The 24,127-nt window shown below is 50.1% G+C and overlaps 6 protein-coding genes across 6 annotated transcripts; 2 read left to right on the forward strand and 4 right to left on the reverse strand.

Annotated features, from left to right (window-relative positions):
* Positions 1-987: 987 nt before the first annotated feature.
* Positions 988-1,935, reverse strand: FMAN_10569 (putative ubiquitin conjugating enzyme ubc1; the record flags this gene model as incomplete). Its single annotated transcript, XM_041823958.1, has 5 exons — positions 988-1,127; positions 1,184-1,367; positions 1,514-1,543; positions 1,669-1,714; positions 1,892-1,935. The coding sequence occupies 5 exons, from the start codon at positions 1,933-1,935 to the stop codon at positions 988-990; spliced, it is 444 nt and encodes a 147-aa protein (XP_041689486.1).
* A 1,535-nt stretch (positions 1,936-3,470) lies between these two features.
* Positions 3,471-4,856, reverse strand: FMAN_10568 (putative glutaryl-CoA dehydrogenase; the record flags this gene model as incomplete). Its single annotated transcript, XM_041823959.1, has 3 exons — positions 3,471-3,517; positions 3,567-4,592; positions 4,649-4,856. The coding sequence occupies 3 exons, from the start codon at positions 4,854-4,856 to the stop codon at positions 3,471-3,473; spliced, it is 1,281 nt and encodes a 426-aa protein (XP_041689487.1).
* A 2,024-nt stretch (positions 4,857-6,880) lies between these two features.
* Positions 6,881-8,693, forward strand: FMAN_10567 (uncharacterized protein; the record flags this gene model as incomplete). Its single annotated transcript, XM_041823960.1, has 4 exons — positions 6,881-6,931; positions 6,983-7,213; positions 7,268-7,379; positions 7,429-8,693. 4 exons carry the CDS (start codon positions 6,881-6,883, stop codon positions 8,691-8,693), a joined length of 1,659 nt encoding a protein of 552 aa, XP_041689488.1.
* A 3,150-nt stretch (positions 8,694-11,843) lies between these two features.
* FMAN_10566 (uncharacterized protein) lies at positions 11,844-13,700 on the reverse strand (the record flags this gene model as incomplete). Its single annotated transcript, XM_041823961.1, has 1 exon — positions 11,844-13,700. One exon carries the CDS (start codon positions 13,698-13,700, stop codon positions 11,844-11,846), a length of 1,857 nt encoding a protein of 618 aa, XP_041689489.1.
* Positions 13,701-16,025: 2,325 nt separating this feature from the next.
* FMAN_10565 (uncharacterized protein) lies at positions 16,026-17,073 on the reverse strand (the record flags this gene model as incomplete). The annotated part of the gene is made up of 5 exons (XM_041823962.1): positions 16,026-16,166; positions 16,219-16,645; positions 16,742-16,764; positions 16,930-16,956; positions 17,017-17,073. The coding sequence occupies 5 exons, from the start codon at positions 17,071-17,073 to the stop codon at positions 16,026-16,028; spliced, it is 675 nt and encodes a 224-aa protein (XP_041689490.1).
* A 2,895-nt stretch (positions 17,074-19,968) lies between these two features.
* Positions 19,969-23,244, forward strand: FMAN_10564 (uncharacterized protein; the record flags this gene model as incomplete). The annotated part of the gene is made up of 4 exons (XM_041823963.1): positions 19,969-21,339; positions 21,389-21,827; positions 21,884-23,103; positions 23,158-23,244. The coding sequence occupies 4 exons, from the start codon at positions 19,969-19,971 to the stop codon at positions 23,242-23,244; spliced, it is 3,117 nt and encodes a 1,038-aa protein (XP_041689491.1).
* Between the last annotated feature and the right edge of the window lie 883 nt (positions 23,245-24,127).

Below are 24,127 nucleotides of genomic sequence, written 5' to 3' on the forward strand. Positions count from 1 at the left end.
TCAGTAGTTATATAGGAGCAACTCTTGAACTTTCCTCCAAACTCGATCCCAAACACTGCTCCATATCGGCCAAGAGCCGCTCCTAAACAAACCCCCACTCATATCTCAGAAACAATGGAATATATCAAATCTCTGCCCTATATCACATTGTTCCAGCTTTGTCTCTGCCGCGTTTCACTTCACTTCCAAGACATGTACCATCTCCAAACACATTCGTCATCGCCACGGTCTATGTGGACAGCTCAGCTCGTATTTCTCATACAAACTGCAACTATCTGGCGAACCAATCTCATTCGACTTCAGTTTGACATTTCCTGCACAACTTCCATTAGATTTCATCACATCCCCTATAGAAACACTGGACCGACTGTAAACTTCCTCATGATCTCCACCCCGACATATGCTGGATGAACCAAGTTCCTGACCACTAGCGCCCGTCATATTACCAGTCTTGTCAACCAGCCGCAACCCTATCGGCGCCTAATCACGCTCATCTCAGCATAGCCGCCAGCCTTCACCATGACGTATCCTTCAAGTGCGAATCACCATATGCTGGCGCTTCATAAACACCCATTGGGTCATTAATTTCGACTCTTCAAAACAAACTTCAATGTCACCAAGATTCAGCATCAACACAACAAAAGCACCGGAGTTATAGCAGATAGAGACACAAATTGTATACGCTGCTTGTTTCTGGATGCCAAAAACACATCGTCAATGCAAACCCAACATCCAGCCGCATGATATCCCTTACTAGACTAGTCTGTTTGTCTGGAGTTGTTCCTCCCCTCTTCGCTTCGTATCGTTGCTCATTGCCTCATAATCGCAATCAAAGCCCCGGTTCAGGCAAAGCACCCATATAGGTATCGCCGACTAATAGACATTTCGCAACAGCACGCGAAGCTTTCACTCGTTCGTTTCACGTCGCTTCATGATAGGGGAGATGAAACCACCCCAAGTCTAACCGCACCGGCCCTGGTATTCGCTTTAGATTGCATACTTTCGAGTCCACTCCCGAGCTGTGGCCTCGTATCGGGGTCGGTCAGTCTTGTAGACATGGGCGATCTCGGGCACAAGAGGATCGTCAGGGTTGGGGTCTGTCAGCATCGAGCAGATGGACAGAAGGACTGGTATATATGTAAGCAATGGGCCTGGGCCAAAAGGGTTCTCACATCAGACGTACCTTTAGAGATGGTCAACGCAGGGCTCCACTGGTCACGCAGAATATCCAAGCAGATGCTACCATTAGAGTTGATGTTAGGATGGTAGATGCGGGTAGTGAAGTTGACCTTGGGAGGCTTGAAAGGGTAGTCGGTAGGGAAGTGAATGGCCAGGAAGAAGACACCGCCGGAGTATGGAGAGTCACTCTGTGAGATCTGGTCAGCCACTTTGTTCTTGTGATTGTTCGTTGAATGCAGATGCGGCTGCACCGGCGTGCGGCTGAGGGCTTCGCCACGCCCAAAAGCCATCTGAGCAGGCAGCGCATCCAGAAGCACAGTAGAGGTGAACTTACAGGACCCATAATCGTAGCTTGCCAGTGGAACTATTCAGATTCGTTAGCCGTACTCTCAAAAATGATATCTCGTTCGTCCTGGGAAGAGGCTTGCGGCAGTCATGACGCCTTTGAGAGCCACGTGCTTCTCAACGTGGGGGAGGGTTGATGCCTACCAAATCCTCGCCGACAGGGCCGGCAGAGCAAGAAGAGGGTGGATCTCTGCACGAGAAAAGTCAGCAAAAGTTCGTCAAGAGAAGAGAGCCATGAGGCTTTGAAGGCGTCGAGGGGCTTTGGCATCGTCGGTCGTCACTGAGGACCCCGCTTACCAAGTGCCCCCACCTGACGTCTTTGGGCAATCTGGTTGACCCCTCAGACCTGTGAAGAGAGCGAACTTACCGGCCGAGATCAGTGAGCTCCTTGTTAATGCGCTTCAGAGCCATTTTGTGATGTGTAGAGGGGGTATCTAAAGGGTTTGTTGCGAGGTATCGCGGTCGTTCTAGGTTGGACAAAGATGTTAGTCGAAGGGTTGCAGGACGAGCGGTCGGGAAGGAAGAAGGATTCGAAGGAAAGGACGCACAACAACGATCGATGGGAAAGATCGTCCGGGATAGAAAACAGTGCACAAAGACTGTTTTATGATGGATATTTGTGGTAGAAAGTTGTTTGGGTAGTCGGAGTATGTAAGCGTAAAAGAAATTCAGTCGAGGCTGAAGAAAGTAGAAGAGAGAGGCGGGATTTGGAGGAAGATGGTTCGTTCAAATGGGGGTAGGAAAGAAGGGGAAGGAGGGTCAACAAAGAGAGAGACCCAGAAGCGGAGCAGGAAGGAAGGCGTGAGTAAATGCGTGCGTGCGTGCGGTGCTGTGCTGTGCTGTACTGTGCTGGTACGTGCCCGGGCGGGTGAGTGACTGAGGTGGACTGGCTTGGAGGAGTGGCTGCGCTGGCACCTCCCGTCCAGACGAGACGGGAGTGGCAGCCCGAAAAGTCAGGTTTTTTTAGGCCCTCCATCGCCTGTGACTGGGCCACAGCTGGGCGGCGCTCCAGAAGGGGGGACACCGCCACTGCTGAGGGCGAATCAGTGTTTAGCGGTACCCGAGCACTAACAGCTGGCTACAGATTTTTACGTTGGGCCCTGATACAGTGGAGGGCACCCGTAGTGGGCTTGGCTTTCACGAACCGTAGATTAGTAGGTAGGTAGTCACTAACTGTTCTTCGCCGGGTTTCGATGCTTATTTACTCATGACAATAAGATTATACAGCATTCACGAGGCCGAACTACCTTCAGATTCAGGCAGTCAACCTCAGGCTCAGGGCAAGATTTAGCAGCAGTGAGTAATAATACTTAGGTGGCGGTCGAGGCCAGCAGGGTACGTTATAGTTTGGGAGAGTACCTATCGACTTTTTGCCTTTGCCATAACTTCCAGATGCTTCCTCATGGTATTTGACCACTCGTTGACTCATGATTCGTGTACTATGATATATACAAGCGTGGGCTAGCCTCTCTCTTCGCGATTGCCACGGGAATGGCGGCAGGAATTTAGATGCATACATTACCTGATTATCAGAATTAACACTGCCGAGCCCGGCCCCGGGACCGGAAGCGGACGCGGAACTTGACGGCATCACTGGCTGGTGGTTGACAGTCAGTCATACACAGTCTGTAGAGACCAACGACGTCACTGATTCTAAGGTGAGGTTTCGTTTTGATAATAATCCAGGCTGAGTGAGCGCTAAACACCAAACATCAACTTCACGACTTCTAAGCAAGAACACACCTAGCAAATGCTATTCTGGTAAATCGTCTTTTGTTGTTCGTCAATGCCATGCTACTGTACTGTTTTAAGGCCATATAAACCAGATTAAACGATTGGCTAAATGCCTTGCACTGGAAACTGTATGTTTGCTTTCCAAGCATCTATAACACGGGTATGCACCTCAATGGTTCTTTTATATCGCCTCCTGACCAATCACTCCTCATTTACACGAATGCCTGGACACCAGTAATAGCACGTCCCAGAATAAGACCTGTAATATCTGTTAGCAACAATCACTCCCGTCATGCAGGTAAACTCACTGTGAATATCACTCTGGCCCTCGTAAGTCTGTGTCACATAGAGATTCGCCACATGTCGGCCAATCATGTACTCATCACTCGCAGCGTTGCCTCCAAAGATCTCCTGGAGGACTCGTGCGTTTTTGAGAGCGGTATCGCAGTTCTGTCGCTTCACCATGCTGATCATCTCGGGTGTGGCCTTACCCTCATCCTTGAGACGCCCAACCTGGATGGCGGCGAGTGTGCCGTAGGCGGCATCTGTTGTTGCGTCGGCGAGCTTCTTTTGAACAAGTTGGTACTTGGCTAGGGGGTTGCCTTTGAACTGCTTGCGCTCAAGGGCGTATGTTCGGGCACGGGCGATGCAGTCCTCAAGAGCACCCATGACGCCCAAGGCGATACCGTATCGAGCGTTGTTGAGGCAGCTGAAGGGGCCTCGTAGGCCTTCAACGTCGGGGAATATGTTGACATCTGGCACAGGGCAGTTGTCAAGGTGGATCATGCCAGTGATCGAGGCTCGAAGACCGTTCTTGTCCTTGATAGCTGGTGTCTCGAGAGTACCTGGTGGGCAGTCCTTGCGCTCCACCAAGAAACCTCGAATCTTGCCTGTGTCTTGCAACTTTGCCCATACCAACAAGACATCGGCGATAGGGCTGTTTGTGATCCATGTCTTTGAACCACTTAGAGAATAGTAACCCTTCTTGGTAGGGTGAGGCTTTGCCACTGTCTCCATGCTTCCAGGATCACTGCCGTGGTTGGGTTCTGTCAAGCCAAAGGCACCGAGGAGCTTACCCTTGGCCATCTGAGGGAGGAACTTCTCCTTCTGCTCGGCAGTACCGTGCTCAAAGATACCCCCCATCACCAATGAGGACTGAACGGACATTCCAGATCGGTAGCCGCTGTCGACCCTCTCCACGGCCCGTGTGATCAAACCACCAGCAACAGAGGATACACCAGCGCAATCATATCCCTCTATCGTAGCGCCCAATAGACCAAGCTCGCCCATCTCCTCGAGAATCTTGGGATCGTAGGACTCGTCGCGATAGGCCTCTGTAAGACATGAAAGTCAGTGGGCGTTTCTGGATATCGAGTTTGAGACAACTTACGTAGAACGCGGGGTAGCAATTGTTCTTGGCAGTATCTCTCTGCAGTCTCTCCAATTGCACGCTCCTCTTCAGTCAGGAGGTTATTCGAAGCCAAAGGATCCTCCCAGTTGAAGGTAGGTCCAGATGCCGAGGCAAAGGACCTTGTGGCGCATGGTCGCAGAGGAATAGCAGCTCTTCGAGCGCATTGTCTGAGGATAGGGCGGAACATGGTTGAGGAAGGTGATTTGTATGGGCAGATGTGTTATGAATCAGATCAAGATCTCGAGGCGAAGCTGAGTAGTTAAAAGATACAGCATCGCAGGCTTGAGTTGGCAGGCAAAAGGGCGCCGGCAATTGAAGCCCACCAGATGAAGTCATCCGACGCGAGCCGGAGCCGTGAGTGTCGCTAACCCCAGCTTTTGGACCCCGGAACCGAGGAAGACAACGAAAACTACAGCCAATTGGAGTAGGTGATACTTGAAACATGAGGATCATTATCCCAATTTAGGTTGTTTCGGGTCCAAGATGATCTTGCCGATGAATGAATCGGTGTCTTTTGGTTGAATACCGATACAGTCAAGAACAGCTAAAGCTTTGCTACGTACCCAATGATTCAATAATCCATGCTCACATCCAATGATCGACAAGAGTTGCAGGCCAACTGCCTCGGATAGGAAATCTCCCCTGACGCCTCGTTTTCTGAAGATTACAGTGACATTGGCATTATGCCTCTCCAGTCTTTCCTCTGGTCTCGTCGTTTCTCGCCATGCGACTCAAGCGGTCGAGGTCTAATGTCCCCAAGGCTACCCCCGCTACCGCCAACTGGCGAGTCCCTTCTTCGCCGTCCACCGGAGCCGAGATGACCGGCACCGAATCTTCGGCGGATGAGTTACGGTGATTGACTTCAGAGTCGCGTGCCCTTCGTCTACGTTCCTTGCCAGCTTGATATGTTGGACCGTCTGCTGATTCAACTAATGAGGTTGATGATATTGATCGACTCGATCCAAACGGAGATTCCTAGGGTTGAGCTCGTCGAAATCGATTCTCAAGACGGTGCAGGAGACCTGTTGGTGTTGCTGGTTGGGAGAGTGGACTCTGTCGGTGAGGGCTATTTCGAGAACTTCTTGAGCCCGGCGCAGAACGCTGTATTATATTGTGTTAATGAAGCGTCACACCCGCCGGTCAACAGTGAATCATTACCCATGGATGATCGTCTCGGCATCCCAGTTCCGGACAAGAGTGCATCGCCTGTTCCTGGCTCATCAAATTGAACGACGGCCCATGTAATGCAGCGTCTATATCTTCGGATCCGCATTCGAACTTTCGCTGAAGCATTTTCGTGGTATTTCCATGCCTTGACGCGTGACTGTGATTCCGTGCTCGGCTTGCTCCGACGCCAGGTTTAAGATGGCCACACGCGATGCTTGTATCGCCCTTTGTTGGCTGAATTATCTCCTCAGGCAGAGAGGAACCCATCTCTGATAACATCGGACCGACTTGAGCATCACGTCACATAACTAATTCACAAAAGGCCAGCAAAGAGGGATATGATGGGATAATGGGGTGATGAATAAGGTCGGTATCTTATATCGTGATATCAGGGAGATGTATGGATCCAATATCACATCCGCAGAGACGTTTCCGCGGCTAAAAAGTGAGGAGCGCAACCTTCTGCTTCTAGAGCCTCCCGTCGATCTGAAAACCGTTCCTGCTTCTTGGTGCTTTATCTCCCAAGGAAGTGCATCGTCAGTTCCTTTCAATGAGCCCCATCGCATCCATGACACGGGAGCTGAAGTCCGTCACTTACATTTTATCATGACTTCTCGGCTAATCGGGCTGATGCATACGAGACAGGGCAGTAAATAAAAGGAGATTTCATTCTGGCTCTCCCAGGTATGAATCTCATTTGACTGAACCATTTGATGTTGTCTTATCTCTAGCTCATACAACTTACCCTCAGGAAGCAAGAAACCACCGGACCTTGATGTAGGGTGTCAAAACAGCAAAAGATACCCTAAACTTAATAAAGGTATCCTCAATTCATGCAAATTTACCTAAGTCTTTTCATCATTTAGGATCAAGATCCTGAGTTTTCTTTCGTCCCCTACCTAGCCTACCTGCCTACTACCTATGGATGGGTCGCCCGGGCTAACGCACATGACCAGGGTCCTCCGGGATTCGGTGCTTGGTCAACTAACTTCAATCGCTCCCTCGAGACAATATTATGATCCTTATCAGAGTACAGAGAGTAAAATGGCTGCAGATACCAGCGACCTTTTGCAATTGATGCAAGCCATCAAATTGGTGAGCCAATCACTCATCAGAAGAACCCTCGACTTGACTAACACGATGCAGGCTGCTAACAAGAACAGCTCCAAGCTCGTCCGTGCTTGGTTCTATGTGCCACTCGGTATCACAATAATACTCGCTGTCAACTTTGGAGTTGATTCAATATTCTACAAGTTCAATGTTTCATTTCCTGCTTCTGTTACCTGCATGATGTTACTCTTCTTTGCTCTTATCGCAAGTGAGTCATTATTGGGTACTCACAAGACAAGAAAGCTGGTCAATATCATTGACGTGCCTGTAAGTCATGGCTAGCCTTTTCAATAACAAGTTTATCATGTCTCATCTTTCTAGGCCGGCTGGTCGCTTCGGTGGATGGGCATCTTCTTTACGCCGTCTTTCGTCCTGTTACCTCTCAGTCCTCCTATTGGCATCGTTGAAGTCATGGTCATTATTGCAATCTTTGGTATGTCACCGTTCGAGTCCACATATAGACCATTCTCTAACGATTCTAGTCATTGGCTTCTTTATCATGATGGCTATGGCAGCTTGGATTACCCGCAGTCTCCAACTTGCTGTTGGTGTCTCGAGGCGTTCAAGGTCCCAACGAGCTGAAGAGCTCGGCCGTCAAACACCAGATCTCTCGACAGGAGATGTCAACTCTCCCGGCATATCACGTCGCACGAGCGTATCTCGAGCTGGCTCTCAAATACCGCTTATGTCTGTATCCGCGCCGAACTCGGAGCCAACGTCAGCGGCGCCTTCGCGACCACAGACTCCACCTCAATTGCGGCTTCAAGAACATCACTATGCAAATGGTCAAGCCCCAGTGAATGCTGTTGAAGCTCTCAATCCCACGACTGTTCTCACACAGATTCCTCTGCCGCCGCCAAAGGCTGAGTTGTGGGCGGCCCGTATATCTGCAAATCTCGATGTGGCGATCTTCGTAGGACTGTTTGCCTTTATTGGCATTCCTCTCTATTACTCAACCGGTTATGCTATGCCACTTCACCTTGCCGTGAATGTTCTCGCCTGGTTCGGGGCATTGTCAGTTACACCTAAATGGAAAGAATATCTTCATCCAGTCTTGGTGTCGTCTCTTGCAACAGTCCTTATCATATGGGCACTTGCTGCAATTCGTGGCGATAGCTTGACCACCACGCTTCACGCTTACCGCACAGGCGCAAAGTATATACAGTTATGGCGCAACGCAACTTCGAAGAAAGATCTTCTCCCCGGCGCCGGTGACGTCTTCGGCACCCTTCTCGATGCTAGTATTGTAGCTCTCGCATTGCCCATGTTTCAATACCGACGAGAGCTTCGCACTCATTTCATTTCCATCGTCATACCCAACGTTGCGATCAGTGTTGGTTCGCTGCTCGCATACCCGCCCTTGTGCTACGCCTGCGGCATCTCGGCAGCCCGCAGCCTCGCTTTTGCATCGCGCAGCCTGACGCTGGCGCTCGCTGTCCCCGCGACTGACAACCTAGGAGGAGATGTAAATACTGCTGCTGCATTGGCCATCATCAGTGGTATTTTGGGCGCTGTGCTCGGGGCGCGCATATTGCGCTGGCTGCGAGTCCCCGAGGACGACTACGTGACCCGCGGAGTGACACTAGGTGTTAACTCGAGCGCCATCGCGACTTCAGTCTTGTTGCGAACAGACCCTCGAGCTGCAGCCTTGTCGAGCTTGTCGATGAGTCTTTTTGGGACTATCACTGTCTTATTTACTTCAATACCGCCTGCGGCGGCTTTTGTACGAGGGCTTGTAGGCCTGTGATCGGTCGGCGGGAACGAGATCTGTCGAGGCAATTTACCAATCTAGTCAGCATTTAGAGGAAAATCCAAACACTCGAGCCATATAGAATAATAAGCAATATTTATTTGAGAGAGTTTGGTGCCGAGTGTCACAGATAGTATCTAGAATTATATCAAGAAGGATAAGCACAAATACCGTTGAATCTTAATCCAGTGGGTACAATAGTACGTACGACCTTAGGGAGCAAGAAAACATCAGGCTCTAATACAGGGTGCCAAAATGAACTCAACAAAAGATATTCTAAACTTAATAAAGGTATGCTCAGTTTATGTAAATTTACCTTAGCTTTTTTTTTGTCACTTAGGATCAAGGGCATGAGTTTTCTTTCCTCCCCTAGTACTACGTATGTACGGTTCGAAACCTCGGTAATGCAGTTACATGCACTACCGTGCTGGTCGCATTAGTTCGTTCGTGTACACCGTTATTTTACATAAGGTCTCATGACAACGATAACTCCACACGACGCCCTGTCGCGTGGCACATGCAGCAGCGGCATGTCGTTATCGTGAATTTATTGAATAGTAGTAATCATGGGTATAGTAGTAGTGAGAATACAAGGACAGCCAAGAAATGAAAGACTGCTGCTGTCGTCAAACACAGAAAGTAACTCTGATGCTCCATCTAATTCGTGTACCAAACTGAAACTGAGCATTATGCCGTGAACGCCGCCGTAAATCGTAAGACCATGAGTCGTAAAGCGTGGAAATGTTATCGAACAGAAATAAACTAGTGGGCGGTATGGCCTCATTGTATGAGTTCCGGCTTTCGTACGGGTATAACCATCCCGTAAGAGCCGAGTTGCAGGCAATGCCATTTTGCCCTTGATAGAGCCTGAATGCCTCTTGACAAGTATGTCAGTACAGGGTTGTCTTTTGTCCTTTTTCCCAGATAGCGTAAGCAGAGCTTACCATCCTATCTCACACCTGGTAGGGTACCTTACAGATGACTTGGAGGGTTGAATAATGCCGCATTGGAGCTCTGGGTGCGGTGCGTCACTTGCTGAAAGCCCGGTTTAGCCTCACGGTCATTTGGCTCCTCTGCTCTTTTGCATCGCTGCATACACCGCACTCGCCGCTGACTACGGTGCCAGTTACGCGTGAGACGTATTTGCCGCAGACGGTGAGGCAGGGTGATGTTCCTACGGGTTGTTCGCCGACGCGGCGGCCGCAGGCTTGACAGATGAGAGTTCCGAGGTTGGCGTAGCACATTGTGAGATTGGGTGATGAGTGGAATTGAGATTGATCGAGTATCTTATGAGAGAGTCAAAGTGAAGAGCGTCGAGACAGCACGGGTGAGACGGTAGAAGAGACAAAGAGGCATGTAAATGTAGATGAGTCTTAAATACAGAGATGGGTCCAACAAGAGAAGGAAGAGATGACAAGAGAAGAGATATGCTGATTAAAGAGGATTGCTGTCAAGGAGAATGTCGAGATCTATGGGGAGGGATGAGTTTAAGTATTTGCAGAGAAGAAGGGAAGTTGATGTCGTTATAATAGCGAGGGAAATAATGTAAGAGAAGAGGAAGAGGAAGAAGAGGAGGAGAGGCAGAGGAGTAGGAGCGAGGTAAGATAAGGCGAGTGCTACCTTGCTGGGTTATTTAAGAGGTACTATACCTACCTCAGATAGATTGGTAGATGCACTGAGAGTGCATTGCATTACCGTAGGAGAGGGAGACGGAGAGGGAGACGGAGAGCGTGCGTGACACAAGCTGAGCTGTCGTGATGGGGGCGTCTCCATCCATACAAGGTCCCTCACTCACTTACAGCTTGTTAGCTCTAACTTACTTGTACCTCGACCCATTTGACCGTTTGAAGAAGAGGGGTCGCCGTCGCTGTCGCTGTCTGGGTCCAAGTGGGATCTCTGTTGCGTCAACTTGCTAGTATATACCGCCTGTTCCATTATGGTATGGCATATGAACCAGGTACATGGTATTAGTCACCAGCTCACAACAAGGGACTGTATGTACCGTTAGCTTAGTAGGTACTGTAGTATCTCAATATCTTTAAAGCTGTATAAAGTGACAGATAGGTAAGTATGTATGTCGTGCTTTGACCCTTCCCCTCACCGACTCGCCTCGTCGAGTGGACGTCCAGGTTACTAACGATACAGTACTTGGTCTTTGTTGGAGGTAGCGTCTGTACCTTTACAGTAGCAGTGAAGATCCTTGTCCCTGGCAGACCTTCTCGAAAAAAAGAACCCTCCATCCCGTGCGCCCTCTGGCAAAATTCCCCTAGTCGCAGTGAAGATCATTGCCCCCAATCACAAGCCACAGAGAGGCCCCCCCTCCCCCCCTTCTCACCACGTTGATCATGTCGCCCAATACGACATGACGGAGTGAGCAGACAACAAATATACATATGTGTGTACATGGAAAGGAACAGAATAGAACAGATAGATGCAAGCCTGTCAATAAAGGCTCACAAATACTCACAATAGTATTGTTATGCTCTCGTGCTCGCTCACTAGAAACAATTACACTTTTCATGGTCATATGTTTCAACTGTCACGGATCCTTCGGGGTTCAGACGCCAAACTGCTAAACAGCTAGCTCATGACAAGGGTCTCCCTGACGACTCATATCTAAGTCCATCGGTAGTGTGTGTGCGTGTGTGTGTACTGAACTGTACTGTACTGTATGTGTCCTGGTGGCTGAGTAGAGGCGAGCACTACACCAATACGGTCATCCAAGAGCACGACAGAGTGCATGCAATCCTCAATCCTCATCATGATCGTCAAACATCACTTCCATTATGCTAACTTCTGTCTCTGACAACTCAATCAACTTGCCATGCCTGGCATCATGATATTCATCTACAACACCTTTTCCCATACAGATAAAGTAGAACAAAGACCAACCAGACAACTCTATCATGCCAGAGTCCTGTCCATCAAAACGCCCGCATAATGTCACATCCATACATATTATGTTCTTTCTTGCTCTCTTTCTTTCTTTCGTTCGTCCGTTCCCTCGTCCTCAGCTCCCACTCCACTAAGACTAAAGCTTCGACTGCATGTCGCCACGCTCCTCTTTTGTACAACCATCAACACATTCCAACATGCTTCTACTCGCTTTCATGCATGCATCTCCGTCGTATGTATGCGTGCACCTCGTCATCCCAGTTTTCCCCGCAGGGCGTCCACCTCTCGTTGTAGGGCGTCCAGGTCAGCCAAGATGTCAACACTCTTCCCTGGCTCGTTTGCCGATTGCGGAGATGTGGGACCCGAGCCGACTGTCGCTGCGACATTGTCAGGCTCCTCCTCGGCCACTTGACTCGATCCAGCCTTCCCTACACCATCAAGACTCGTCCTCCGAGGTCCATCGACGCTGCCACGGCTGCTGCCTCGTTGCCTTCGAGGTGGTGGAGGGGGTGCCATCTGATTATGGGGTTTTGCTTCGAATGAGATCCGCCGGCTACTGCTGTCAACACTTCTGATACTCGCAGGCCGTCGAACAGATGTGTTTCGCGCAGGTGGTGGTGGTGGAGCCCAAGATTTTGTTGTCGTCACAGGCTGATGTGTTCCTGATTGCGTATCTCTCGGAGGCGTTAACTCAACTGTGGAAGATTGACGCAGCTGTGATGGCGTGGAGGTGGTGCTCATATCGACATCCAGGGATGGGGCAGGAGATGATGACGATTGGCTCAGGTCCGTGAGGCTTGAGGCCACCCCCAATGGTATCTGCGTCGACTGTCTCGAGGTGTGATGAGATCTTGGTGGAGGCGGTGGAGGTGGAGGTGCTGCTGCATGTGAGTCACGTCGGTTGTGCTCAGGTCGGGATCTCATAGACGATGACCGTGATAAGTTCTCTTCATTGTGCACAAAATGCTGCTGTGTCAAGCCTAGACCAGACGCATGGGCCTTGCTCTCTCCTCTCGCGTGACCTCGTCGAGGTGGTGGTGCAGGAACTGCTTTACGGCTGCCGCCTGATGGTTCTGGCGATGCTGATCCCACATCACCTTCAGCGTCTGGAACTTTGCCAGCTGCTTCACGGTCAAACGGTGAGTCGCCTCCTTCTTCCATACTTCTTCTCACCGGCGCGGGCGGAAGCGGTTTGTTCATATCTGATGACAGTGTTGCAAGAGGTTCTCGAGATGCCTGACCAACCAGATCCAGCTTGATGGACTTGCCATGTCGCGAGCTAGGTGGCGGCGGCGGTCTCTTGCTGTTCTTTGTGCTTAGCTGGGCAGAAGTGCTTGAGTCAGAAACGTTCTCTTGATCAATATCATCTTCCGGGGTATCCGAGGCTTCTTCAGATATGAGAGATGCCTCTTGGAGTGCATTCTCGGGGGTCGATATATCTTTGGAATCATCATGTGATATTCTTCGGAAAACAGACGGTCGGTCTTTTGTGTTTTTCGCTGGTGGCGGCATCGACTGTCGGATTCTCGGCGGCGAAGACTTGTCCGACTCCGTATTACCCGTCATCAGTAATCGTTTGAAAGAATTGACGTCCAGAGACCTTCTGGCTGTATTGGCGGCTTTAAGCGCCTGCCCTTCTTCTTTGCGCTCATGCTCAAGCTTTTGTTCTGCGACGGGGTAATCAACGCTGCGTAATGTCTTGCTGAATGGGTTTCCTATGCCCTGACCGCCATTCGGAGCATAGCCATGGGCAGCCGCAGCTACCATTTCGCGGTCGCTATCGTCGTTAGACGTTGCATCGAACGGATCGTCCTCATTCTGTTGGTTCGCGGTCTGTTGCGCGATAGAAGGTGCCGCAAATGCCCATTCGGGAGAGTCGGGAGACAGCGGCGGGGGTGATAGTACGCGGACTTTTTTGGTAATCTTAGATTTCGAGTCAACGGTTGAAGAGCCAACTTGCTGGAAGCTGGTCGGAGGCGGAGGAGTAGGTGCTGTTTCAATTTGGTCGAGAGCAGGGAAACGAGCGGCGGCGGAGGATGTTGAATTGGGAAAAGAAGCTGAGTCTACCGTTATGGCAGCACTCTTGCGAAACGGATTGGACGATGCCATAGCGACTAGATTTTCTGCGCGATCGGCTCAGGTGATCTTTTCAGGCGTGTCTCGTCTTGTTCTGCTATGGTTCGAGCTTATCGTCTGCGTCACAGGGGAGATGGAGAGGTGATTCTGATGCGATAATAGGTCAAGGCGCATGCAAACAGAGGCTGCCCGCCATCTTCGGCACAGCCGGGCAAGAGCTTGGGTAGGCGGCCAAGGTGAGGAAAACCGAGTGGAGGAGATTAGGCGGCAATGGAAGCGATAATAACAGCGCAGCGCAGATGAGACGGAAACGAGGCAGAACAAGACAATAGTAGATTTTTGAGGGTCAACAAAGCACAGGTCTTGCAGGCAGGGTACCGTAGATAGATAGGTACCTTATGGAGTAGGAAGCCTTGTGAGGAAATGAGGTTCAGGCGTAACACAGCGCAGCAAGTGGCCCCCGGAACGATCGGTCAGGAGCTGGAGGGGGACGTCGCAGCAAGAATGCTAAGGCACACACAACCTGAGCTGTTGCTTGTACCAAACGAGATCTTGAGTCACTGGGGAAAGGAAAAGAAATCTGGCGATGCCACCCAAGAGGCGTCCAAAGTGGGTTGAAGTCGTCAGCGCCTTCAGACCCCAGGGTCAATATCTTATCGCTAACGGTGCCTGGACCCAGCACAGAATCGAGTCACTTTCAGGGGGATGAACCGTCCGTGGCACGAAACAGAAGCCTAAGATAGGCTGGACTGGACAGACTGGACAGGATGGGACAGGGGAGAGAGAGACAACGAACAGAGTCGACTCAAGAGAACGAAACAGAACGAAACAGGCGATGATCATTGACGGGCATGAAGAAGCACGGGCCAGCCGGGAGCTTACGAGGGGCAGAAATACCGCTGACGTTGGGCATTGTGGTCCCTACAAGTAGGATACGTACTGTCATAGCTCTTCGCTCGGTAATCTGTGCTGCAAGGAAGTACAGGTACGAGCGTTTGGTTAAGCTTCACGTTGGGACCTGAGGCACGTGAGTTGTGACGACAGGTCGATATCTGTAGCTGAAATGTCTCATCTCACGCCCCGGACGATACGGTTTCGAAATAGACGCTGAGATCCAATGTCTGTCTTGCTGACTACCTGTGTGCGAAGAGTGTGTAGACTCTATGTCTTAGCCATATAGGCCGCCAAATGAGTCATCATGTCATCTGTGAAAGGCACTCTTTGACAAGACTCTTCTAAGTAGTCCCTGAGTGTCCTCCTACCTGCTCACATACTTAGCAAGCCTTGAAGAGTGAGTTGTCTACCTACTAAGGTAGGCAGTTATCTAGGGAGACACCACGGGTGCCAAACCAAAAGTTTCATGGTTCCACTTTTCTCGACTACAATCCTCACCAGCAGGTCAGCGACACACTCAACCATGATATGGCGGCGAGTGCCAATACCTCAGCCAAGGCAAGATGACAACTATGGTAAATGACTAGAAAGCTCTTGTCTCGAAGCAACAATTCTATTGTGGCGAACAAGGCTTGGGATTTGCACTCGCGCTCAAGAAACGGCGAATACGAATATACCCAGACTCACTTACACCCAGAACAAGGCTGAGACGCGTAAATGCTCTACAGTTTCAGACCACCAACAGGCAATTAATCGTATTAGATTGCGCTCATTTCATACCGTCTAAAGCGTTAGACGCCCAAGACCGCCTTTTCCCCCACGTACCTACCTAGTCTATTGTTTCGTTCGTCAGTCAGAGCATGTTGGCGACCCACGTGAAACCCCCCTGGCAAAGAGAGTCGAGACACGCTTCACCTCAACCCACGTAAACAAGCCCTAAGACAGCGCGTCACATAATCGCGCTCGCTCATGCCTCACGGAATATCCGAAAATCATGAATTATCATCGAATGAAGAGGAATCTTGAAAAATGTTCATTGCGTAGTTCAAATCGAATAACTCAAAACAGCGACAGTGGTATAATCGCAAACAACCCTTCCTCACCCACAACCGAGACTTTTGCCCTCTCCAAAAACACGCCGACCGTCCCCTCCAGCATTGTTTGAAACCATGACACGCCGTAAGAAGACTCTGTCATGTCATATAAGATAAGAATACAGGGGACAAAATCGCATAGAAATGACCCTCACTTCTAGTGTACCACCTCCAACATAATGAGATGGCTGAGGGTAGAATCATACAGACGCGAGTCTCCGCGTGCACGTGTAAACAAACAGCCGATAATCCCGCGCTCCGAACCAAACCATCAAAATACCAGTAGCCGTACTTTCCGTACCCTTGCCGTGAACAGATCCTTTAACGCCGTGGCCGTCATTAATTTAAGTTCAATACTGCTCAGCGTCATTTACGCCTTGGCAGCGGCCTTCTTGGGTGCTGCCTTCTTAGGTGCAGCGGTCTTCTTTACGGGTGCTGCCTTGGTGGTCTTGGTGACGCGACCTGTCTTTGTCTTTGTAAGAGCGGTCTCGGGCTTCTCAGCCTTGTCGGCCTGGATAGAATGTTAGAGGATGTGATGGGAGAGCAGCTGAGTTCACACATACCTTCTTGGTAGCAGCAGCCTTCTTGGGAGCGGCGGGCTTCTTGGCAGGAGCAGGCTTCTCAGCCTTCTCGGCCTTGTCGGCCTTCTTCTCGGTCGTCTTCTTCTCAGCGGCGGCCTTCTTGGGGGCAGCAGCCTTCTTCTCGGTAGCAGCCTTCTTGGGGGCGGCGGTCTTCTTAGCAGCAGGCTTCTTGGCAGCAGGCTTCTCAGCGGCCTCCTTCTTCTCAGCAGCAGGCTTCTTAGGAGCAGCGGGCTTCTTAGCCTCAGGCTGCTTCTTGGCGAGCTTGGTACCACCGGAGGGACCCTTGGGCTGCTCAAAGACACCCTTGTCGACACCAGCCTTCAAGGCCTTGTTGAAGAGAGAGTCGAACATGTTGTCGGTGACATTGAGAGTATTATTGGCCTTGACATACTTCTTCAAGGATTGACGGCTGTGCGGCGAGTCAGTAGCTGGTGGGAAAGAGGGAAAAGAAAGGCGACAACGTGAGTGCGTTGCGCGACAAGGATAAATGAAAAATGAAGCTTACCTAGAGCCCTTTCGGTCCTTGAGCTGTTGAATGCAAAGAAAAACACGTTAGTGAGTGAAAACGAATGGAAGAGAATGAGTGAGGTGAAATCGTCGGTCGGGCGTGTGGCGATAGCCTCATCCGCGACCGAAGACTGAGTGCGCGATGGTGGACGCGACATGAATGGGGAGCTTTCAGAATTCACATACGTTGACAATGGCATCAGTGATCATGTCCTGAAATTTAAATGTTAACGACCAATCCAGAAGAAATACCTCGAGAATGAATGAACTCACCTGATAACTGGCGTGGCCAGACTTCTTGGGAGCGGCGGCAGCGGCTTTGGGAGGCATTGCGGTGGGTTGTGTGGGTTGAGATGCTTTGAATAAAGACGAGTAGTTGGGATGGTAAATGAGACGCGACAAAGACGTTTGAAGACGAGTGAAGGCTTTGGAAGACGATTAAGAGACTAGAGAGCAAACGACGAGTAGAACTATCTTGGTCGGGCGCGTGGAGGGGATGGGCCATGTTTATATATTCGGTGGGGGCAGAGCGCAATCACTCTCCTCCCCAAGCTCCTGCTCCTGCGCTGCTCTCCTCTTACATCTTCGCGACTCTCCCGTCTTGCTCACCTGCCATAGGCCCACTTGCCCCGATTGGGAGGAGGGGCATTTAAAGCGCCACACTAAAAATGCGCATGCACACTTAGCACCCGCTGGCATGCCATTGCACAAAACAGCGCACAAGAGTGACAAGACCTTCATAGAGCACGTGAACTTTCTTATCGCGATTCTGGATTGGCCGAAGCTCGCTGCATAACTCACAATCTCTTGCACTATTTCGGTCCAGCCACATCCAGCTCATCAAAGTTAGAGACATGCCAAGCCTGGACCCTCCAAGATATGGCACTTGAGAAAATGGGGCACCAAAAATGCCAAAATAATCCTGGGCAAGTGACCATTTTTCTGATTGGCCAGCCCAGACATCACCTTGGGTGAGGTGTATCTCTGTGTGATCTAGAGTCTGGCAAAATGCGAGCGCAACTCATGCCCCCGAGCATCCATTTCCCTCGATTCTCTCGCTTCTTCGATGACCATTGTCTAAGAGATGAATGACTCGATTTCTTTGTCTTCTTGCGAGTCTCGGGCAATCTTTTCCGTTCCAAATTAGGTGGAGGATTCGCTGACTTATTGCGACTGATATATAAGCCTCCCTTCGCGCTCGAGAACCGTTGAGCGGCGATTGAATGAGCCATGCTCGTTGTCGCATTCCGATTTACGGCTGATACAGTGATGAATATGCTCCTGTGAAGCTTTTCAATGCCTTTTTAAGAAACAGCGACCACGATAGTGTAGTTTCTACGTTGTCCTGGCTCGATTCGATAAATATCTGATCCATATTGCTCAAAGTCACTCACAAGTCCATTTCTCAACATCGCGCGTCGTTTCTGAAGCTATCCGCATCCCACCACTGTCTAATCGGTAAACCACCACACACCACATCACAAGCCAACTTTACATCGTTTACTGGTCGGAAAGTATTCATATGCAACTTAAGTGCACTTTTACTTTTTTTCGTTGAATAAAATATCACCATCGGCTCTTGAGAGGGCGAAGATGTTGCATCACGACTTACACGGTGGGAGGCGTCAAAGAAGCAACACCGAATGGTGAATAGTCTACGGTTCGCATCCACACATCTCATGGTCTCTCTTTAAGGTGCTTCATTCTTTCTCTTCTTCTTCGTTTTCGTCCGTATGATACTTATTGCTATTTCACATTGGATTTACCAACACTTATGGCAACCTACTCATTGTACGTATGCCGTTCATACGTGGCCAACCGCGAGACAGATCTAACTTGGGGCATTTGCAATTCTTTATCATTACATATTGATCTTTGACTTATTTAGAACGCTTGAGGAGAGAGAATATCAACATCCTATAACCTCAACATAACAACATTTCCAGCCACTTCGAAGCTTCACCTCTGGCTTCACCGTCGCAATTGACGCGTTACGTCAAGTGAGGGGCAGGACGTGGCATCATGAGAGCTTGCGCCCAATTCAACAGCCTTATCGTCTAGGCACTAAATGATATGGAACATACGCCAGCTTTTTAAGATGTCTAGCATTCTTGAGATGCGAGTTACTGACCTTGATTTGAGATCTGTATACTATTTTTGGCTCGCCGTTATGTTCGTGATGAGGACGTGATAATTCACCCCACCCGATCGCGGGCTTCTCAAGCACGGCTTGGCTTGGCTTGTCTTCAAACGGTAACACTTTGATTCGTTTATAGGCCTATTTTTATCGAGAGTCTGTGTTTGCTTCGTCTGTGTTTGTAGAAGTTTATTGGCTGCCGCGTTGACAGAGGTAGTATTGTCATATCAAGATTCGCTGATGAGTTGTAGCGTTAGAAACGAAGATAAGACTCCTCGCAGAATAAGAACGGCCCTCTGGCACAAAGATAGCCGTCATAGTAAAACAGCAACCAGAGGTACATGAAACATAACAGAAAGCGGAACTATACCCACTGCTTCCACGAGCCTACAGGAAGACGATACTGTTACAGAAAAGCTGTTGGTTTTGCAGGTCTAGGTTAGCATCAACACATGGGGTGAGTTCCCTCTCGAGTTGAGCATGGCAAATGACTTTGCTACTCTCCATATTATTTTGGAAGCCTCTGGTCCGTATTCACACACAAAATCATTTACCCAGTTGTTGAGCGAGACCTGTGGCATCATGTCGTTGGTGAGGCGCATCATTACTTACACTTATGAAATGCTATGCTGAAGCATCACATGACCGTCTTATAGACCACAGTCCATCTGTACAGTGCACATTCCAGTTCATACTTCAAGCCTTACCAATCAGAGTAAGGTGGGACACGGAACACGATCGCCCAGAATGTCCAACCGGAAGGTGCACCAGAAAAGGCCAGCGAGGCAGGCAGGACACCTATCATCAACGATAGCATCTCGATTCTGCTCCTGAAATCTTCGGTGAAGAAAAAAGAAGGTCTTCAGCTTGGGTGCGGACTTGGGAGACCATGTTCGTGATTTTCTGCATATAATTTCTTTGTCGAATTCTCTTGTCTCATGTTATTGAAGCTTTAGCTACCGCCATCCATCATCCTACGGTACATTTCATTGCCCCACGTCTCCTTTACTGGGCACACGCTCATCCGATAGATCGATACTCGCCCTCGATACTTTCGTCCCTTTCGCTTCTCGAGCCTCAACGTCGCAATGGCCGACTATGCTCAGTACCACGCTCTTGGCCATGGCGAGGTCATTGACCCCAGTGATCCCGACCGAACATCTCAACCCTCTGCGCAACAGTTCCAATCGCCAATCGCTCCCTCACCTTACCAACAACAAGCATCACCATATGGAGCACCCCAATATCTCGGAGGCCAGCAAGCGCCTCCTCCTATGACTGGCTCACCCGCACCAGCTCCCGGGTATGGTTATGCACCTCCTCAGGCTCAGGCTCCTCCAGGTCAAGCTCCTCCGTCACAAGATGCTACACTGGCTGCTCAGCTTGGTGGAATGAACTTGGGAGATGGACACGGCACAGCGAGAAGGAAAAAGAAGGATCGTCATGCATACCATACCGTTGAACCTACCGGCTCCTCACAAGCCTTCAATGGCATGCCCCCCCAGGGGACCTCGGCTACACAGTTCCTCGACAGCGTCCCCGGCGGTCCCGGTTTTGGAGGTCAATTTGGAAGCCCCCAGGGAACTCCCCAGATGCAAAGTCAGAGCCAATTTAGTGCGCCAATTAACTCGGCTTTTGGTTCTGGTCCTGTTGCTGGAACACCCGGTGTCGGCGAGGGCCTCGGTACAGCCTCAGTGTCTACCAGCGGACCCAAGGGAGTGTCACCCGACGACATGCCCAGCGTACCGGCCTCGCGAGACGCTATCCAGCAGTACTACCTTAAGAACGTGTATCCCACCTTCGAACGACATGTCCCTCCCCCCTCGACCGTTTCGTTTGTTGCCTACGACCAGGGCAACTCGTCACCGAAGTACACTCGACTCACACTCAACAACATCCCAACTACTCAGGACGCTCTCCAAGCTACAGGCCTCTCTCTGGGACTCTTGCTGCAGCCGCTAGCTCCGCTGCAGGCTGGAGAAGCCGAAATTCCCGTCCTCGACTTTGGTGAAGCTGGACCCCCACGATGCAGACGATGCCGAGCTTATATGAACCCCTTTATGATGTTCCGTTCGGGTGGAAACAAGTTTGTCTGCAACCTCTGCGCATATCCCAATGACACTTCTCCCGAGTATTTCTCTGCAACCAACCCACAAGGTGTCCGAGTTGATCGTGATACTCGACCCGAGCTTCACCGAGGAACTGTAGAGTTTGTTGTGCCTAAAGAGTACTGGACCAGGGAGCCCGTAGGATTGCGATGGTTGTTCCTCATCGACGTAACCCAAGAATCTTACAACAAGGGTTATGTCGAGGCTTTCTGTGAGGGTATCCGTGTTGCTCTATATGGTGGTGAAGATCAAGAGTTGGATGAGAATGGAGAGCCAAAACGTAGGATACCAGAAGGCGCCAAGGTTGGATTCGTCACGTACGACAAAGACATTCACTTTTATAATGTCAACGTGAGTTGAAAATGATGCTTATACTGCCGCTTTCACTAACGGTCTACAGCCTGCCCTGGATCAAGCTCAGATGATGATCATGCCTGACCTTGAGGATCCCTTCGTGCCCCTGAGCGAGGGACTCTTTGTCGACCCATATGAATCCAAGGATGTGATCACATCTCTGCTTACTAGGCTTCCAGATATGTTCTCTACCATTAAAAACCCCGAGCCCGCCCTTCTCGCCGCCCTGAACTCAGCGCTTGCCGCCCTCGAGGCGACGGGAGGCAAGATTGTGGCATCTTGCTCTGCGCTGCCAACTTGGGGCCCTGGTCGTCTCTTCATGCGTGACAATGGTAATCACCCTGGAGGCGAAATCGATAAGAAGCTCTACACAACTGAGCATCCGGCCTGGAAGAAGGTTGCCGAGAAGATGGCTGCTTCCGGTGTCGGTGCTGATTTCTTCCTTGCTGCTCCGTCAGGTGGTTATCTTGATATTGCGACTATTGGTAGGCCCAGTCCCTAAAAGTGTCATAAACTGATGCTGATCTCATGTTTTCTTTAGGTCATGTTTCCTCAACCACTGGCGGAGAGACCTTTTATTACCCTAACTTCATCGCTGCGAGGGATAGCAGAAAATTATCACTTGAGATCTCACACGCCGTGACCAGAGAAACTGGTTTCCAAGCTCTCATGAAGGTCCGATGCTCTAACGGTCTCCAAGTCTCGGGCTACCATGGCAACTTTATCCAACACACCTTTGGTGCAGACCTGGAAATTGGCGTCATTGATGCTGACAAGGCAATGGGTGTCAGCTTTAGTTACGATGGCAAGCTGGATCCCAAGCTTGATGCTCACTTCCAGTCTGCCCTCCTCTATACAACGGCTTCAGGCGAACGACGCGTGCGATGTTCAAATGTTATTGCTAGCGTTACGGAAACCTCCAAGGAATCGGGTGCCCGTGAACAGGGTATTCGTGAGTGCCTCAAGTTTGTTGATCAGGACGCTGTCATTGGTATGCTGGCCAAGGAAGCCAGCACGAAGTTGGCGACTACATCTAGTAATCTCAAGGATATCCGCCACTGGCTAAGTGAGAAGGCTATTGACGTTCTTGCTTGCTATCGAAAGCATGCCGCCCAACAGCATCCTCCAGGACAGCTTGTCATGCCTGAGCGATTAAAGGAGTACTGCATGTACCTTCTTGGTCTCCTCAAGTGCCGAGCACTCAAGGGAGGTGTCGAGAACTCAGACCGCAGAGTCCATGAGATGCGAATGCTTCGTTCTATGGGTGCTCTCGAGCTGAGCCTGTATCTGTACCCGCGAATGATTCCTATTCACAATCTCGCACCCGAAGAGGGCTTCGCCGACCCCGAGACAGGCCATCTGAAGATGCCACCTGCGATCCGCACATCATTCTCACGAGTTGAGCCTGGTGGGGTGTATTTGGTTGACAATGGCCAACAGTGCCTCCTTTGGTTCCACTCACAGACTTCTCCTAACCTCATTTCTGATCTGTTTGGAGAAGACAGGGACTCTCTCAAGAGTCTTGACCCCTACACATCAGCTCTACCACTGCTTGAGACTCACCTCAACGCTCAAGTCCGCAACATTATCGAGTTCCTGCGAACGATGCGTGGTTCAAAGGGTCTCACTATTCAGCTCGCTCGACAAGGCATTGACGGCGCCGAGTTTGACTTTGCCCGTATGCTCGTGGAAGATCGCAACAACGAGGCTCAGAGTTACGTGGATTGGCTGGTACACATTCACAAAGGTGTTCAGCTGGAGGTAAGTTTCATCTAATCATGACTTGTCAACAAGAAGGTCTAACATGCATTGTAGCTGAGCGGACAACGTAAGAAGGAGGGCGAGGAGCACACTGCGGCAAGTTTGTCAAACTTTGCAGGTTTAAGACCGTCTTATTGGTAGTTGAAAAGTCCAGCAGCTTAATAGAATCGGGTCTTGATAACAGCGGTCGTTTATCTTATGGAGTAATGTAACAGAAACAAACTAAAGACTTTGGTGGGAGAGACAGGATGAGAGGACAGGTGATGATTTGGTTAACAGTTAGCGGGTAGCACGAACACACCGACACATTATCGTCGAGTCCATCTCAGTCTTGCCATGGACACCGTCCTCACTGTCCGTTGTTGCACGATACATGCGTCCATCCGTAACATGGCAGACACTCAAGTATACAGCTTACACCGCAAAACTGCATTCATGCTTGTCTTTAATATTGCAATGGAGGGCAACAAAACAAAGCTGGCTGTGTTTCTCCCTTGCAGGAAGAGACACTTCGTTGTCACCTCGCCAATCTCTTTTTCAGGCGGTCAGTCAGATTTTTGTGTTACTGCATCTCGCCTCTTTGCATGACTCTCCTTTGCATGACTCCTCTGAAACAAAAGCACTCCCCCACTTTGCAGTTTCTCTCTCTCTTTGTTATTATCACAGTCTATCTATCCTTGACTTTCTGTGTACGCTCACTTCACCGTTCTTTGCGCCTCGTGGAAAAGGGTCTGCGATGTAACGAGATGCTGATGTCGTGTAAATGTGTCGCAATCGAGATTTGTGCAACAGTCCGAGAGAGGGAGTAATGTTTATTTGACAAAGTTTTGGATACAAGATTTGAAGAGGCGGTGGAGAGGGGAACACAGAGATTGCGGTGCATACAGCTGGAGACAAAATGTTACAAGCCCATGGGGAAGCATAAGCCACTCACCCACTCACTATACAGCACGTACGTGTTGTATGTAACTCGAAACCCTTGCTTGCAATGTCTCGTCTTATTCATCAGATAGATTCTCTGCGG

This window comes from Fusarium mangiferae, assembly GCF_900044065.1.
Source record: "Fusarium mangiferae strain MRC7560 genome assembly, contig: FMAN_scaffold016, whole genome shotgun sequence".
Classification (NCBI taxonomy): Eukaryota; Fungi; Ascomycota; class Sordariomycetes; order Hypocreales; family Nectriaceae; genus Fusarium; species Fusarium mangiferae.